This window comes from Hipposideros armiger, unplaced genomic scaffold, assembly GCF_001890085.2.
Source record: "Hipposideros armiger isolate ML-2016 unplaced genomic scaffold, ASM189008v1 scaffold_147, whole genome shotgun sequence".
Taxonomy (NCBI): Eukaryota; Metazoa; Chordata; class Mammalia; order Chiroptera; family Hipposideridae; genus Hipposideros; species Hipposideros armiger.
Window position 1 is genome coordinate 1,651,810 of NW_017731497.1, and position 18,166 is coordinate 1,669,975.

Genomic DNA, 18,166 nt, shown 5'->3' on the forward strand with positions numbered 1-18,166 from the left:
GCATAACCTTCCTCTGATGAATGTCTGCTTTTGATGTCGTTTGAGGAGAATCATCATGTCGGGACCAAGACCGTTTGCGCACCACATTGTTGTCAACAATCCACTTCTCATCCAGTTATCAGTCACTTCAAAAAAGAATCGTTTTCCTCATGTTTAATGAGCATATTGCAGATGTTTATATGTGCCATCAAATGAACTTCTTTGAGTTCATGCGGAACCCAAATATCGAGCTTCCTTACGTATCCCAGCTTCTTCAGGTGGTCGTGAACGCTTCAATGATGGATGCGCAATGTTTCTGCAATCTCTAGAGTCGTGTAACGTGAGTTTGACTCGATCAATGCCTTTATTTTGTTGTCATCAACCTCAGTGGGTCTCCCTGACCGAGGAGCATCGTTGAGATCAAAATCACCACAGAATTTCGTGCATCATCATTGGCACTGACGTTCTTGTAGCGCATTTTCACCATAAACTCTATGCAACTTTTCAAGCTTGATGCACATTCTTCCCTTTATGGAGGTAAAACAGTAAAATACGGCAAAAATGCAGTTTGATCTTCCATCTTCAACTTGTAAAATCTCCAAAACTCAATCAAATCGCTCAATTTTTTTTTTTAGAATGAAGCTATAACTGCCAGCTGTCAAATGACATAGCAATAACATAGATGCGAATGATGCTAGTACGTCCAAAAATGAACTAGTGCCATCTGTCGCAAACATGTGTCATGACTTTTCCGACAACCCAATAGAACTGTACTATCATTTTGCAACTCATTTTTCTCATTTTTATGTTTAAGATATAACCATTTTCTCTTTGTATAGTTCTAGTTCATTCACTTTATCTACTTTATAATGTCCATTGTATGAATATACCATAATCTGATCCAGTCTCCTAGTGATAGACATTTAGATTTTACTTTTGCTTTCAACAAACCTATATAACCATACAATCTTTGAAAGGAAGGGAAATGGGACAAATATTAGTCCTGAGATCTAATTTCTTAACAGTAAAGGGGATTAAAGAGTCCCATCTAGGAATTTCCATACATTTTACATGCATATACTTACCTGCATAGGTTTTAGTTTTCCTTTTATCTCCATTCCTGGAATTTGCACATACCATGTTGCTGCTAAATTTCGCTGTATAGACAAAAGCATGTTGACCGGTTTTAAAATTTCAATGTCATGCTGTGGCAAGCCAGCCTCCAAGATAGTTCTGAAAGATAAACAACAATTTAAAAAAAGGATAAACAAGCATTTTATATTTTTGAAATTTATGTTTTAAAATGAAGACTATTGTATTATACAACATAGGATTGTCGTAAACATTGAAGGCTTATATCAGAATTCTTTTAGAACATGCTTCTTTTCACAAATCAATCGAATCAGAATATATCAAGATTATACACAGAGCTACCTAAAACACAGCCTATATAATTCTGACTTCAAAGACAACTTTCACCAAGTATGTCTATTGCACTGGGCTATTAAATATCTTTCACAAGTATTATTTAATATTAACAACTACTGCAATGTTATACAAATAAATGTTATATCCTCCTAAAAATGGAGGACAAAGAAAGTGACAGTCTACTTAGCCCTTAGTTTTATGTTACTGGTATTTCTCCATACTCAAAGGGAAAATTTCACCAAACCCAGAAGTTAGGCAAACATATAATACTAGTCATTTCTAGCTTGCCTGCCAACAACCATTTGTACAACCAAATAAATACTCTTGTCATTCAAAATAGCTAACACTATCCCATTTGGATTCAATAATCCTTTATACATGTATACCTACCTCACTGAGACTTCCCAAATGTGACAAGGCTTAGAAATGAGAAATAAATCTTAAATTTTATTAAAATTTAAGAAGTTTTCTCCCATCTACAGAAAACAGTTATGTGCAAAGCAAAAAATAATAATAATAAAAATAAATCTAAATTAAGTATTATTGAGTAACCTGGAATTTTGTAACAGGGAATTTTTATAAAATGGGAAAAAAAATTCACATTATAAATTTAGTAAGAAAAAAATGCAGATTCTATGCAGTACACTGTTATTAACCACTGACCAAACACCAGTAGTCAAGACTTCATAATTAGAAAAAATAAGGAATGAGAACCACAAACATACTCGAGTATGTTACCCCAACAAAGAGTCTATGAAAATTCTATTTATAGTAAGTAATACACAACTGAATTATATATTTATACCTGGAGAGCTTCAGCTGAGTGAGCTGGATATTCATTTTGTCAATGACTGGGGGAAGAGAATGTTCCATAGGAACTAAACTAAATTTGTTTTCAACTCTGATTAAGCCCAGATCTGCTATAACAGCATTAGGTGATACTGAAGACTCAGGAATGATAATGACTGGTGCTTTCAAATTTATATCCATTAAAAGGCGGAAACTCTTTTGAGCCAAGTCTTTCATACTGGAAGCAGCTCTTTCTGCAGCCTGTACTGTAGCTGCACTCAAAGCTTCTTTGGCAGTTTGGAAATTGTTGAGGAAATTCTGTTGGAAGAGAATGATATTTAGAGTTCCCCAAAAAAACAGGATTTATTTTAAAAAGGAAAAACTTTAAAAACTATTTACTTTAAAAAGAAAAATTAAATTAAAAGGTAATATAAAAGAAATGTTTTTAAGATTGTGTATATGGAGAGAGCAAAGTCTATAAAGATATGATCTGAGATATTAACAATAATTACTTCTAGGAAAGAAAACTTTCCTTCATTTTATGTATTTCAGAATTATTTGGTTCTTACGACAGATTTTGGTAACAATTTTTTGAAATCTCCTTTTTACTCATGAATGTTGGTCATTTTAAATTCAAATTTAAATAAAAAGATGGAGGAGAGCACTTTGCTTCTCCCAAAGTATATTCAATTCTATACCTCTAGGTCACAGGAATGAAGTTTATTCTTAGAAACTAAGGTTTTGCCAGCTTATTTATGAAGAATTTTTTAAGTGTACTCAGGCAAAAGATACTTAAATGTCTACAATCTTGCAATCATTAATAAGAGTCGAAACTTACTTATTTAGCATAAGATGTACTTCATCTCAATTTTAACTAAGGCTTTTCCCAATGAAGAAAGGATCATTCTTAGAAATAATATCCTTAATGCTCATCTGTTAATAATACAAAGCAACTTAAACTCCCCCCACTCCAGATAAATTACTTTCCAGAAAAATAAAACATAATGGTTTGTTTAGGTAGAAATCCATAACCTGTAAGCTTTGATTTATACCCTGCTAAGAGGCAGAGGCAGATTTAAACTCTTTAGCCCACAACACTTACATTGGAAATAAATAACTAAAAGAAAAGACTTTTATGGGTTTGATGATCACAGTTATAATCAAAAGCAGTAAGTTCCAATATTAGTCTTTCAAATGCCTGATAAGCTCCTTTAAAAATTCTTTTAGCTCACTACCTATAAGCGTATTTCATAAAACAAATAACATTAAAAGCCTAAAATTTTTAAACAGTACTTTTAAAATATATAACTATGGAAATGTTAAAGCATGACAGTTTATATGTTCAAAAATAATGATAACAAAAATTCATTTGGTTATCCATCATGCAAAGGATTTCCTTAACTATAATATTCTGGTTCAGCATTTATCACACAGTCCTATTAGTAAACATTTTGACTATCTAGGTTTAGATGTATAGACAAAGATATTTAGGCCTCAATGAGAAATAAATATATTTTTTAAAATAAACTTACCAAAAGAGACATGAAGAATTTATGAACATAAACAATTTGAATACAACCCACTTTGAGACTAAGTCTGCCATCTACTTTAGACATATTGGCATAGGCCTTTCCTTCTGTGGCATCCGGATAAAGAGTCATTTGGAACCTAAAGACTTCATCTCCCAAAATAGAGACAGCCTAAAAGTATTAAATTAACTGGTTATTACATTAAAACAGCTGCATCACTGTGTTATTAATAAGCTTCCTTATTACAGAATCCTTGACATATGAAGAAGCACCATTTAAAATCAACTTTCAACCAATTATTAAAAACATTATACTTGGCAATAAGTTTCTCCTACCCCCATAAAAATAATTTTATCATTGGAGATATCTATCATCTAATTAATTGGTCAGAAATAACTTACAAATCACCTAAGCTATATATTACACAATGTGAAAGCAGACTATGACCATATTCATGTCCAATCCCTAACAAAGTACCTGACAAATGACAATTAAAAATATATACTAAATAGATGAATAGAGACATCTCAAACCCAAAGAACACAAAAAAATTTCAATATAGAAACCTATGTTTTAAATACCTTTTTGTGAATAGACAGCAAATCAACATTCGTAACTATTATATCCTTAAGTCTGGCAAACATGTCAGTCTGCTTTGGTTTCACAAACATAGAGGCATCCATTCCTGTGGGAAACATTACATTTACAAACTCTCCACCCAATCCAAGTGAACCAATTTAGTGGTATTTAAGTTCAATAATATAGTACCAAGATATAGAATGAATAAAAACTACTATTAGACATATTAAAGGTATCAACTTCTATGTATGAGATAGCTAAGAAAGATTATAATGTTTTTAAGTGCTACAGGCATCTCATACATAAAAATTGTGGAAATTTTAAAACAAAAGAAACCAAATTTCAAAGAAAATTTGCCAAGATTGGAAGCAGTCACTTAAGAAGACACACAATGTTTGTTAAACAGTCATCCCATAAAGATTATATTCTGAAAACTACTGCTCTAATAACTAAGCATAAATGTATATAATTTGATGAATAACTGTTACTCTTTCTCTAATAAATTGTATCTAAAATACAGTCATCCAAGATTTCCAAAAAATTTTTGTCACTCTCATAATCTCTACAGGCATGATTTCTAAAACAGCTCCTCAGGACAGTGTGCCTGCAGCTAAGACCCACTAATGACCGAAACCATTACCATGCCATCCATAAAATAGATACTTAGTAATATTTGTTCAATGGAACTGATTTTTTTAACCTTTTAAAAATGTTTATGATGTACCAGGCACTTTTCTAAATATATGTAAACATGTAAACTTAATCCTCAAAACAACCCCATGAAATAATTATTATAAATATCTCCATTTTACAGAAAAGGGAGCTCAGGAACAGAAAGGTGAACTAATTTGCTCAAGGTCAGCCAGAAACTGTTAGAGCCAAAATTTGAACCTTGGCAGGCTGGCTTCAGAATCCATGGTATAATCTGAATTCATCATCCTTGTATCAAGCTGACTGGGAAAAGCCTATTAAACTTATTTTACAAACTTCTTTTCCTAATGCTATATATGCACAAAATACAAGGACAATAAGGATAATGACATTTTCTTTACTCAGTGAGATATTATCATGATATTCATTTAATAGTTTAAAGTTACACTATTCTGAAAACACAAACAGAACCTAAGAGGTTAGACTAATTCTGAAATTCTTTAAATACATGAAGAACATCTCATGTCAGCCGTGAATCATAATAAATTTACTTCAAACATTTCAATGTATATCTTTGAAAAGTTTGCACGAGTCTTCAATATAAGTAAATTTAAAAGATGACTCATGAGAAATCTACCATTCACAAGCTCATTCTACTTAAAGGTCTATATATAGAAACAGAACTACTTATATTAAGGAATAATTACTTACCATGTATTCTAATATCTGCAATGTTACACTTCTGATCACAGACCAGGACATTAAATGAATTTAATTCAGCTATAATCTTTAAGTCAAACACATCGTTTTCAGAAGTGTTGCTGGATACTAAAAAGTAATAGAAACCTTGTGATTAGCAAAATGCAAAGATGATATATATGATACATATATAAAATAATCTCAAATGCACTAAAATAATCACATAATGACCTATGAAGAACCAAAAACCCCTCCCTTAAGATTACATGTAATTAATATAAATTTTGAATCAATTTTCAAATGCCAATCAAACAAAAACTATCATGTTCCCCTCCAAATTAAGAATAAAGAAAGCCTTTAAAAGAACCTTGACAGTATAATTTGCTAGACAGAAACTTTATTATAATTTTTCTTGCTGGAAAAAAAATCCTCTGTATTAAGTCTAGAATTCTTTTGGGGCCAAATTTTTATTCTGAATTCCTTTTCGTATCATATATTAGAAAAAAGAGTATTTCATGAAAAACTGAAATAGTGATAATTAATAAAATAAATTAACTATGACACACACAATACATATTAACTGTAGGATCAATTTCTCTAGATGGTATCCTGTTTCTCAATGAAAAATCCTAAAATAAATTCTATGAGAAATAAACATAAAGGGCTAAAGTTTTTAAAAATACAAAAAAAATGTTTTATAATGTGTGTATGTGTATAAGAATCACAATCAAATGGATTCCGTTAACCTACTATCGTCCAAATCCTGATTGATAAATTTAAGATATATTTCCCTAGAGATCTATTTTGCCTAAGGAAAACAGACCTTTTCCTATAAAACTGTAAAAGCATGGGGACATCAGTCCTTAACCATCAAGGTGATAATGGGTTTTTTCCCTTAAGATTTAAAATAGCATGATCAAACCATAAAAACCAACTATACAGCATGACTGTTTCTTTGGATAATTTCTTTATAGTTTATTATGAACTTAAACACTGCTTTTTCATTTATTCAACTATGTGCATGTGTATGCATGTGTGCATGTACATATTATACAAGTATTTCCATAGATAGTAATGTAACAAGTGCATTAAAGAAAAAGAAAGTAAAACTTTTACTCGAGTTTATAACAAAAGTACTGCTCTGCTCTCTAGTTAAAAGAAAATATCTGATCTTTGTATCAGATCAAACATTACTAACAGTTTTACACTATAAAGATGCTAGTAATATAACTCAAACAGGTACTGGTCTGAAAATTACTAGATGTTAGATATTCACATCACATAAGAAAAAAAATAATTAAAACGATATTTGGCTTAAAAACAGTTGTTCACTCAGGATACATCATATCTAATATTTCACAGCACAAGTCACATGCTTGAGGAACATGTGCCCATAGCCGTATGTGATTTAAATACAGTTCTGTTTAGAAACCAAAGTGAGTCTGTCTCTTCCATGAGATTCTTCCTTTTGTGCCCTACAAAGCACTTAAAATTTTGGGCACCAGGGAGATTTTCCTGATTGACTGAAATGGGCCTTTGTCACTAGGTATGATTGTATTCATATTTTAATTTCGTCCTTTCTTCATTTCACTAAAGGCTACAGAGACATCAATGCAAAGTATATACAACTTCATTTCATGTAAAACCTAGACAGTGAAATCAAATGTAAATACATGATTAATATTAAACATTTATTTAAAATCCCTCCCTAGGGGCAGGCCAAGTGGCTCAGTTGGTTAAGAGCTCTCTCAAGAGTGTGAGCTCTGAGCAACAGGGTCGCCGGTTCAATTCCCGGCCAGAGCTGAGCTGCCACTGAGCTGCCAACAGGTGGCAGGATGGCTCAGCTAGCTGGCTACATACATACATACATACATACATAAAAATAAAATCCCTCCCTAAATTACCCTATAATACCATAAGGATAAAATTTGCTTTCCTTTGAAACTAATCTAATCTGTCACAGCAGCTGTGACATTAAGGTGCTAAATATGTGTCTTAGCTTGAAAATACAAGTTATTATATGGTTATTAAAGTTCAGACAGAAAGTATGAGACCATGACTCAAAAGTTAATACCAGCTTTGACAATGATACTTCTGGACTCCCCCACAAGTGGTTTCAGCTCAGATTCCTCCTTCTCAGAGGGTTCAGAGGATGGAATAGCAGACGATAAAAAACTCATGAGGGACAGTAAAGCTTCCAAATGAAGTACTAAGTCTAAGGATGAAAATGAAACCTAAGATAATAAACAATTAGAGAGGCAGATTTCAGATATGGTAACATTTTTATGTTAAGCTTCAACATACATAAGCAGCACAAGAATAGTTCAATTAAGGGCTTTTTGTATTGTTTTAAGAAAGAACTTACTATTACAGTTGTCAATCCTTACTGTATTCTAACCTCAACAGAGCTTGATGGGTTTTAAGTAAAGATACAGGAAGTATTATCAGGCCTTAACTCAGTCACATTACATACAGTTCCAAGACAGACTATATATACTCTATATACAGACAACAAAGACTATGACAATATCGATACTGAGCCATGCTTTTAGCCTTGCTCTTAAATTTATTCTAATCCTAAAACCAATATGAATTATTCAAATGTTTCATGCTTCCATCAATACTATGCCAAATATTCATAGTGAACAAAATTCCCTTAAAAAGTGTATTATTTGTGTACTCAACAAGTAATCATTAATTCATATCTGAGAAACAAATAATCTTGTAAGGAATTAAATCAACTCTTTTAAGAATTTTATTTCAACTCTATATTAATTACATTAAACTATAAAATTATATCTATTATTATTGCCACCCTTATTTTAATTTTAGAATTTACAATCTCACAACAATCTCACAAGTTGGCTATGAAGCTAGATTTACTCATTAATATAACTCAGCCTATAGTAAATTAGATAAGATTTACCTTCAGTCTCTGTTTAGTATTGTCATGAACAGTTTTAAATTCCGGTCCATCACTGTCTGCCTACAAATAATAGAGAAAAAAAACACTGGGTTGCAAACAGTAAAAATTATATATATTCTTTACTTTTCAAACTATGCTATGGAAATACTATATTTCTTAAAGGCGAAGAAGAACATGCCAAAAAAATTGACCACATAAGCATTTCTCAGATTCTACAGGAGCAAATCTCAAATGCTAAAGGCAAGGGAGAATGCTAGTATCATATATCCAGATTATAACAAACTTTGCTTTAAATTATAATGGAACTTTATATGCTCCCACTTATTCAAAAACACAGGGTTAACTCAGAAGGTTATGAGATTATCCAGGACTGTCAGATGCTTGCAAAACTCACAATAATCAACCAGTTTCAGAATAAAAAATTTTAGGGGAGAAAATTGAATATTAAATATGAGGGAACTGCATAACTTCATATACTAAAGAATCATAGGAATGAAACTAGGTACCTTTGTCAATAACATTTTCAGAAGGGGTTGATCAGTTACATTAGAAGAGTTAATAATGTGAAGAGGTTCTCCTTTAGAGTCTAGAAGAGAAAAAGAAAGGGTCAAGTCTTTTAAACATTTTAAACATATTTTAAAACAGACCAGCCAATTACACAAATGTATGTTTGCCAAAACTCATAGAGTTGTACACTACAAGGGTGAATTTTATTGTATATAAATCATACCTCAATAAAAGTGATTTAAAAAAATAAATTCTATAAAAACAACAACAACAAAAAAAAACCAGTACCAGCCGATTACAACTGTTGTTAACATTTGGTACTACTGGTATTAGTCGTTTCAACAAATCATAATATATTTAAAAACAAAGCTATAAAATACATAAACTAGGGATTATTCTCAATATAAATTTGCTTTACTTCAAGTTATCCCAAAGAGTTCCAATAAACTTTAAACACCCATAGCAACTTTAAAAGTTGGCTTGATCCAATTTAGAAACTGAATATGAAAGGTTGAGGATACTCACTGAAGAATAAGTTAGTATTTATTTGGGGGTAAGAGACTGAGACTACAAGATGATTTTAAATTTTTCCTCTATGTATTTCTGTAGTGTTTAATTTTTATTTTTACATATATTAGGGGTGCCAAAAAAATGTATACAAGTGGACACTTTGGTCAATGTTGCTCAAGCACTAGGTCGCCGTAATCAGAAGTGTCTGGACCTGATGGTAGCCACTTTGAGCACCTCTTGTAATTGCAGAAGTCAAACGTGACTTGTATTCATCTTTTGTTATCGGTATATATTAAGTGTTACAATTTTATTAAAATTAAAATTTATTAAAATTAAAAAGGGTCCCTGTACTCTATACCTGGGTATTGTACTTTGGCTCTGATTTCCTAATATATCAGTTCTCACAGCATAATTATAATGAATTGTTGCTTTTTATAAGTACTGAAGTGTTATGTACAGGCACTGAAGACAAATGCGTCTCATTTTTCTTTTAGATATATTTGATGTCATGCTAAATATAAATACATTTATGTATAATCTTATTTATGATAAATAACTACATAGATAATAAATTTTTAAATATAAAATTCCTTTGTATTAATGTAATAAATTTAAACTAACTAAATAATTATGGTGACACTAATAAACATGCTTAATGTTGATAAAAAGGTAGGGACTATCTGCCTATTACACGGATAATTTACAGAGATTATGCTTCATACTTACCAGTAAACTCATGGCATCGCATACTAATTTTTTTTAGATAAGTTTCAGCTGTTAGGTCATAGGATTTAACCCTAGCTTCCACTCCAAGCTGGAGCACATTTAGTTCATATAAAGGCCTTCCTTTCTTTTCTGCTTTTTTCATCAAAGTAATCACAACCTAGAAAAAGTACCAGTATTACCACAAACAATTTCATTAATATACAATGAAGATAAATCAACAACTTAATAACCCCAAATTTCACACAATGTAAAGATGTTTACTTCTACTTGTGCCTAGAAATTGCCTAATGCTATTTATTTTGGGAGGCACATTTACTCCTTCAGACTTTTAAAGCACTGCCACTATGTTCTAGTAGTTTTCAAGGTAAAGTTAAAAAAAATTTAATTAATTCTGCCTAAATCCCAGAAGTCCTAGTCTGATGGACAGATGGCCTTTCATCTGAAAGTCTGTGAGACAAATGGTCAATTTTTATAGCACTCCTAAGGCAAGGGTATTCAATCTTGACACCATTGACATTTGGGCAGGATACTTCTTTATAGCAGAGAGCAGTCCTGTGCACTATAGGATGTTTAGTGACATCACTGGCTTCTACCCACTGGTTACGAGTAGCTCCCTTTCCCCAGACAGTGACAACTAAAAATATCTTCAGATAATGGCAAATACCAGCCTGAGAGAGAGAGTGCAAACTGCTTTCCCCTACCTCAATCACTCTCCTAAGGAAAGGGAACTATAGCAGTGTATATTACAAATGATACTAAAAAGGACTTATAGATTTTCTATGTACATATGTTAATGAAGCCCACTTGCAAATAGAATGATTTATCTATCAGTGTTTCAATTATCAAAGCTTAAAAATCTTAACTCTAAATATTAACCAGAAAAAGAGCAGAAGTTTAACATGAAAGAAGTTAGTTTCAAAACATGTATATCAGATCAAAAAGTAGAACTCAATTGTTTATTATTAAAAGTTTATTATTTTTAGCTCAGAGAAAGAATATAACCTCTATACAAGTATTTAATGATGAGGAGATTTTGGAGGAAGTTCTTACATGTTCCGGTATCCATTACGCTTTCTCACATACTCATGTCTTTATGCCTGCTCCTCTTTCTTGATCCCCTTTTCTCAGAATGCATCTTACTCTTCTTTAAAAACTCAGCTCAAATGTCACTTCCTCCAGGAAATCTTCCCTGACCCTCCCAGACTGCTTAGACGCCCTCTCCCTACCACCACTGCCATAAGCTCCACTGGACTGGGCATATTTTTAATGGGAGCACTAACAAAAATTTTAATTGTTTTCTTGTTTGAGTTCAGAGTCTATGCCTTTTGCCTCTGTATCCTTAGATTTAGCACATGCAATGAATATCTGTTAAATGTGTGAATACAGAAGAGGAAAATAAATTTAATTTTCCCTTAAGATTCCGCAGATGAAAAGCAGATAGTGGTAATGAAACATTTTTAAACTGTAGACATATTGTGTTTTATTCTTTTAAGGGTGTTTAAATTTTAAGGATTACTCTCTCTCTGTTTCCCTTTCCTCCCTTCCCTATATGAAATCAAAAGCAAGCCACATTCCAACTGACCTAAAATCATTTGGGAAGCATGTTAGAGGACATGCAACCATTTTCTCTATGAAATATTATATCCCTCAAATATAACTCCTCTTTAATAAACTCTGAAGTTTTAAAACATTACTTCTACATACAAATTATAAATAGCCTATGTAAGAGTTTTTTCATCCATTATCAATAATCTACAAATTTATTTTAGTGGAAGTAATTCCAAATGTCCATTACTTATTCACCTTACTTTATAAAAATAGATGAAAATTACACACCTCTTTGATTTCAAAATTCAGCAGCATATTAATGATGTCTACAGATCTAATTTCTTCTACTCCAGCTGTACCTTGTGAATTATGTACATCTTGTGATGTAGAGATTTCAAGTGGCTCTTTAATTTCACCTAGAGGTGTTTAAAAGAAATTCATTCACTTCTATTCACACATTTCTTCCACAAATACAGATTGAGGACTTATGTAAGTACTCTGGACCTGGTGCAGGCACCGAAAATCCACAAATCAGTAATACTCAGCTCAGCCCTTAGAAAGCTCATGGCTTAACAGAAAAGACATATACATTTAAGATAAAAACAAATAAGCAGGCTACACTTAATCATATTAAGTGGACAAATGTTAATAGACTTTCTAAATAAAATGCACAGAAAGCACAGGTCTAGGCAGGACATTGTTATGGGGAGGTCAAGAAAAGAGTAATAGGGGAATTATCACTCAAGTAGAGCTGAAGGAGCCCCTCACACAGAGGAGACAGTCCAGGAATAGGATAGAAGGCTGTGGAAAACCATAGAGAGATAACATCCTGAGATGTTTTGCAAACAGAATGGAGTTTTATTATGGTTAAATCATGAAGAGGATAACAAGGGTTAAGGCTAGAAAGAAAAAAAAAGGGTTGGTGGTTAGAGCTTCTTATGCCCTATCAGGAAGCAAAAGTAAAGCTATATAAATATGATGGTGTCCTAAAATTCACATACTCTGAAATTGCTTTCTAAACTATAGTACACAAAACTAGTAACAGCTGTCACTTGCTAAGTGTTTGCCTCTGTGTTAGACACTGTACTAAGGGCTTTACATGGACTGTCTCATTTAATTCTTATAACAACCTTTTGAGATAAAACATGTATTGCCCTCATTTTACAGATGAGCTTACGGAGTTCCTATAGATTCAGTACCTCGCCAAGTGTAAACTATACCAGAAACCCAGACAGAAAACCACTGCTGTTAATCATTACCTTTCAGAAAGCAATGCATACATAGGGCAAGGTTTCTTAACTACCACCTTATTCTAAGCACCATTCCAAATATAATGTGGCCTGAGGGAAATAATTCCAGCAAATAAGTTGCTTTTATAAAACAATTCCTAGAATAAGCAAAGTTTTCAAATAGGAAATAAAAAGCACTGATGATTTTTAAAAATGGTATTTTGGAATTCTTTAAAATTAATTCTATTCACAAAAGACCCATTAAAAGAGTTAAAAGGCAAACCATAGAGAGGGAAAGATATTTCTACACATATACCAACACATATACATATAGCACACATAAGCAGCAAAGAGCTTGTATCCAGAATAAACAAAGAACTCCTATATATCAGTTAGAAAATAGACAAATATCTCAATAAAAATAATGCTCAATATGTTTGAATATTCATGTCACAAAAGAGGATATCCAAATGGCAAATAAGCATATAAAAAGATTTTCAATTTCATTAGTAAACAGAGAACAAATAAAAACCATAGAGATACCATTGTCTATCCACCAGGACAGCTAAATTTTAAGACTGACAACATCAAAAACTGGTAAGAATGAAACAACTGGAACTCTCATACATTGCTTGTAGGAAAGTAAACTGGTACAACCACTTGAAAATCTATTTGGTATAATTTGGCATAAATTACTGAGGCTAAACATAAGCTAACATATGACCCAGTACATCTACTAAGTCATATATATATAACTGTGCCAAACGACATTTACAATAACATTCCCGACAACTTTATTCATGAGATTCAAAAGCTGGAAACAAACCAAATATTCAGCAAACGTAGAATGGATAAAATAAAATTTTGCTACAGTCACCAAATGAATATGGTATAGGGATAAGAAGAACACACTACTGCTACATACAACAACATGGATGAATCTCACAAACAAAATGTTGAATGAAGAAAGCCAAAAACTAAAAAGTAAATTCTGTATGATTCCAGTCATATGAAATTCATGAAAAAGCAAAACTAATCTATGGCATTACAAAATGAGAACAGTAGTTAATTTTGGGTGGATTTGGAGGTAAGGTGTGCATTTGGTACTGACTGGGAAGGAGCATAGGAAGACCTTCTGCGGTGCAATGCAATGCTGGAAATGTTCTATATCTTAATCATGATGATTATACTGGTGTAGACATATATAAAAATTCACTGAATTGTACACTTAAGATCTGTGCATTTTACTACATAAATGAACATACAGTAAAATAGGGGTTTTTTTCTTTTGTTTTTATTTTGTTTGTTTTTGTTTTGAGATCTACGGTAAGTGACATATAACATTACTTTCAGCTAAACAAGTTTTTAAAATTAAAAAGATACAGTGAGATACTATTTTTCACTTAACAAACTGGCAAAAATTTAAAAATCTGATAATATGTTGCGTTAGAAAAAGTATATACAAAAAATAGCCTGGTAGTAGTGCAAAATTAGTACAAGTTCTATGGAGGGCAATTGGCAAGAACTGTCAAAATTGAATTTATTCTTTTTAAATGTATTAATTAAATTATTCATTAAATTTAAATTAAATTTTAATTAAATACCTTTAATTCAGTAGTCTTGGTATTTCCCCTACACATATGCATATATGTGTAAAAGTGTATATACAAAGATATTCATTGCAACAAGTTAAGAGTGAAAGACTGAAGACAACTTGAAATGTCCATCAATAGGGACTTACTAAATAAATTATAATACTTCAACACAATTTAATACCAGCCAGCCATTAAAAAGAATGAGACAGTTCTATAATGTACAGATATAGATATATATAGAATGAACACCAAGATACAGTTAATTAAATAATAGTGAAGTGCAGAAATACACAAACACACATACACACACACAAACGGAGGATGTTACCATTTGTTTAAAAAAATAAAGATTATGTACATGTCTGTGTATATGCAAACACATAAAACAGCTTAAAATAAAAGTCTGGTAGTTACTTTGCCTTTAAGTAAAAAAGGCCATTGTAATTAATAATTCAAATTCTCTTTGCATTTTTACTGAAGTACAATTTTTTCAGTATCTTTGCTGAATGGAAATTTATCAACCATTTCAATTATTACAGGTTTTTACTACTAACCCTTATTTAAAAATCAGAACAAGTACACTACCACAGCTTAGTGCCAACTTATAATGTTTTTTTCTATACATGCAAATTCAGTAATTATTCCAGGAATCAACCATCGATCTAAAATCCTCCTTTATGGCCACGTCCTTGCTTATGAAACTCAGAAAAAAGTCTGAACTATAACTATTTGTTAAACTAAAAAGCAAACTATGGTTTTATTCAATAACATCTTTTCTTAATAATACAAATTGCAGTTTATAAACATATATTTACAAATAAATACCATTTACAAAAACTATATGTAATTATTATTGTCTGTCTCCCTTATTAAATTGTAAAATAAATAGACACATATATTATGCCACCTACTGTCAGCCTCTTACCTGTCTCTTGTATTCCTGGTTTCACTTTATTCAGGTCTTCAGTAGCCTCACCAAGATTTTCTGCTAGTATTCTAAATAAAAGATTAAGATCTTCTTGATTTAGACTAACCTATAAAATATTAAAAGAAAAGATAAATATATTTTATTTTAAAATGCAGCAATTTTAGTACAGAAAATAACAAAACATTAAAAATAAAATAACCTTAACATTGACAGAAAAATTATATATTCATTACCCACTCAAGTATTTCATTACTTATTGCATGTTAAAATTTTTATTTTCAAAGATAAGAAAGGACTTAGAGAAAAACAATGTGATTTATGAGTCTATATCAGTTCCATGTACTTAATTTATAAGATCTTTGTGAAAGTTAATAATTAAAGAAATCTGACCATTTTTGTTAAAGTCACAAATTAAGGGAACACATAAATTCCTTTTCTCAAACAATAACAACCTGAATGAAATAAAAAGGCCATCTTCAATACAAAACACAGGAATGTCTCTCAGTGCTATAAGTATCTTTGTTGGTCTTAGATATCCCTAAAATAAAAGTATCTATGTACAATATACAAAATGAGATGTAATATTATACACTGATAAATAACTGACACAAGGATCTCTGCTATTATGTACATATAGCAAGATTAAAAGTTAAGTAACACTTACTGAAGATTAAAATCTGCTAAAAATAATGAAGATCTTGTTGGACAACATCATACTGAAATTTGTCTTATATCAATCAATAAAAAATTCTACATTTCATTTGGATTTATACTGAGGAAGTCTTCAGAGTCTAAAATTTCCATAACAAAGTTTTTTCACTCACACACTTACATTCATTGTCTCAAGATGTCCTTTAATTTCCACAACAGGAACCTTGTGGTACCAAGATGCAGCTAGATTCCGATTTACTGAAAACTCCAAGTTAATCGGGTGCAACAGCTGAATATCAGGATGGGAGATGCCAGGCTGGATCACTGTCCTAATAAAAAATACAATTGATATACATGCATAAACACAGGGGGGAAATGTAACATATCATTAAAAATTACAAAATCAAAAGTTGCTGCTCTAAACATTGATTTGAAATGATGCTATTTGAGTGTTTTCTAAACTCAGTCTATAATGAACTTAATCTATACTACACTAGCAAGCACAGATTCAAATATATGATATATAATTTATAAACAACTCAGCTATTAAGAAAACTTTTTTCTTTAAACAGAAGATAGGTGACAAATAATACATTTTTAAAAGAAATTCATATTGTTGACGATATGGAGGAAATCATTAAATACAGTTGTTCAAAAACTGATATGTACGTTGGTACAGAAATTAAAGGAAAAAATGGCAAGATGAACAGTTAGCATTCCCTAAGAAGTTTCAGAAAGCTCTTCACCAAGAAGGATTATTTTTTAGACTTGCCTTATAATCATTCCTTTTTCATTCGGGATAATTCAAATCTCTTTGGATGGGGTGGAAAATGACTTTAAAATGAATTATGTACACTTTCAGCTGTACTCTGGTATGGACACCTACCAATACATCATTACTTACACAGTATTCCTGCCAAAACTGTGGAAGTTCAACTAAATCAGGAAGAATCACCAAATAAAATCAGATTGAGAATCGTTCCATGAAACAACTAGACTGTAGTCTTCAGAACTGTCATCATCATGAAAGGCAGAGAAAGGCTGAAAAGCTACTCTGGAATAAGTGTCTATCAGTACAGAAATCACCGTCAGTAGTGTAGGACACAATTAAACATTATATGTGATCCTGGATTAAGGGAAAAATTAATATAATAGACATTCTTGGAGCAACTGGTAAAATGTGTATATTGACTGCACATTAGATAACATTATTTTATAAATGTTAAATTTCCAGAATTTATATGGAATTTGCATTGTGGTTCTGGGAGAGGATAAATGTCCTTGATCTTAGGAAACACATGCTAAAGTATTTAGGGGAAAAGGATTAAGATGTCTATTTCTCAAGTGGTTTAGCAAAAATGTTTCAACTTCCAGTTGTAAAATAAATAATGTCCTGGAAACATGATGTAAAGCATGGTGACTACAGTTAATAACACTGTATTGTATATTTGAAAGTTCTAAACGAGTAGATCTTAAAAGTTCTCATCACAAGAAAAACTTTTAGTAACTGTGTGATGATGGATGTATAAGCAGACTTACTGTGATCACTTTGCAATATATACAAATATTGAATCATTATGTTATATACCTGAAAATAATATAATGTTATATGGGTACAATATAAAAAAATTTTTTTAATGTTTTAAATTATAATAATATGTATATACATAGAGTTAAAGCAAAGGTAAACAATTGGTGAATCTAGGTAAAGAATTATGGACACATTCTATGGTACTATTTTTGTAATTTCTTAGGTTTGAGATTTTTCAAAATAAAAAGTTGATTTAAAAAAAATGTTCTGGGGCCGGCCGAGTGGCGCGATGGTTAAGAACTGGCTTGGGACGCCAGAGGGCCCCGGTTCGGATCCCACATATGAGGGCCAGTGACACTGC

At 31.5% G+C, this 18,166-nt stretch overlaps 1 protein-coding gene across 1 annotated transcript in view; it reads right to left on the reverse strand.

Moving 5' to 3' along the window:
• Window positions 1-18,166, reverse strand: part of VPS13C (vacuolar protein sorting 13 homolog C) — a 178,169-nt gene that overhangs the window by 70,962 nt on the left and 89,041 nt on the right. Inside the window, exons 35-46 of the mRNA XM_019650776.1 lie at window positions 16,456-16,635; window positions 15,621-15,729; window positions 12,160-12,287; window positions 10,324-10,480; window positions 9,087-9,166; window positions 8,581-8,640; window positions 7,729-7,888; window positions 5,667-5,783; window positions 4,307-4,410; window positions 3,729-3,896; window positions 2,213-2,514; window positions 1,065-1,212 (exon numbers count right to left, since the gene is read on the reverse strand). Of these exons, the coding sequence (XP_019506321.1) occupies window positions 1,065-1,212; window positions 2,213-2,514; window positions 3,729-3,896; window positions 4,307-4,410; window positions 5,667-5,783; window positions 7,729-7,888; window positions 8,581-8,640; window positions 9,087-9,166; window positions 10,324-10,480; window positions 12,160-12,287; window positions 15,621-15,729; window positions 16,456-16,635 (1,713 nt within the window). The remainder of the gene's footprint in view (window positions 1-1,064; window positions 1,213-2,212; window positions 2,515-3,728; window positions 3,897-4,306; window positions 4,411-5,666; window positions 5,784-7,728; window positions 7,889-8,580; window positions 8,641-9,086; window positions 9,167-10,323; window positions 10,481-12,159; window positions 12,288-15,620; window positions 15,730-16,455; window positions 16,636-18,166) is intronic.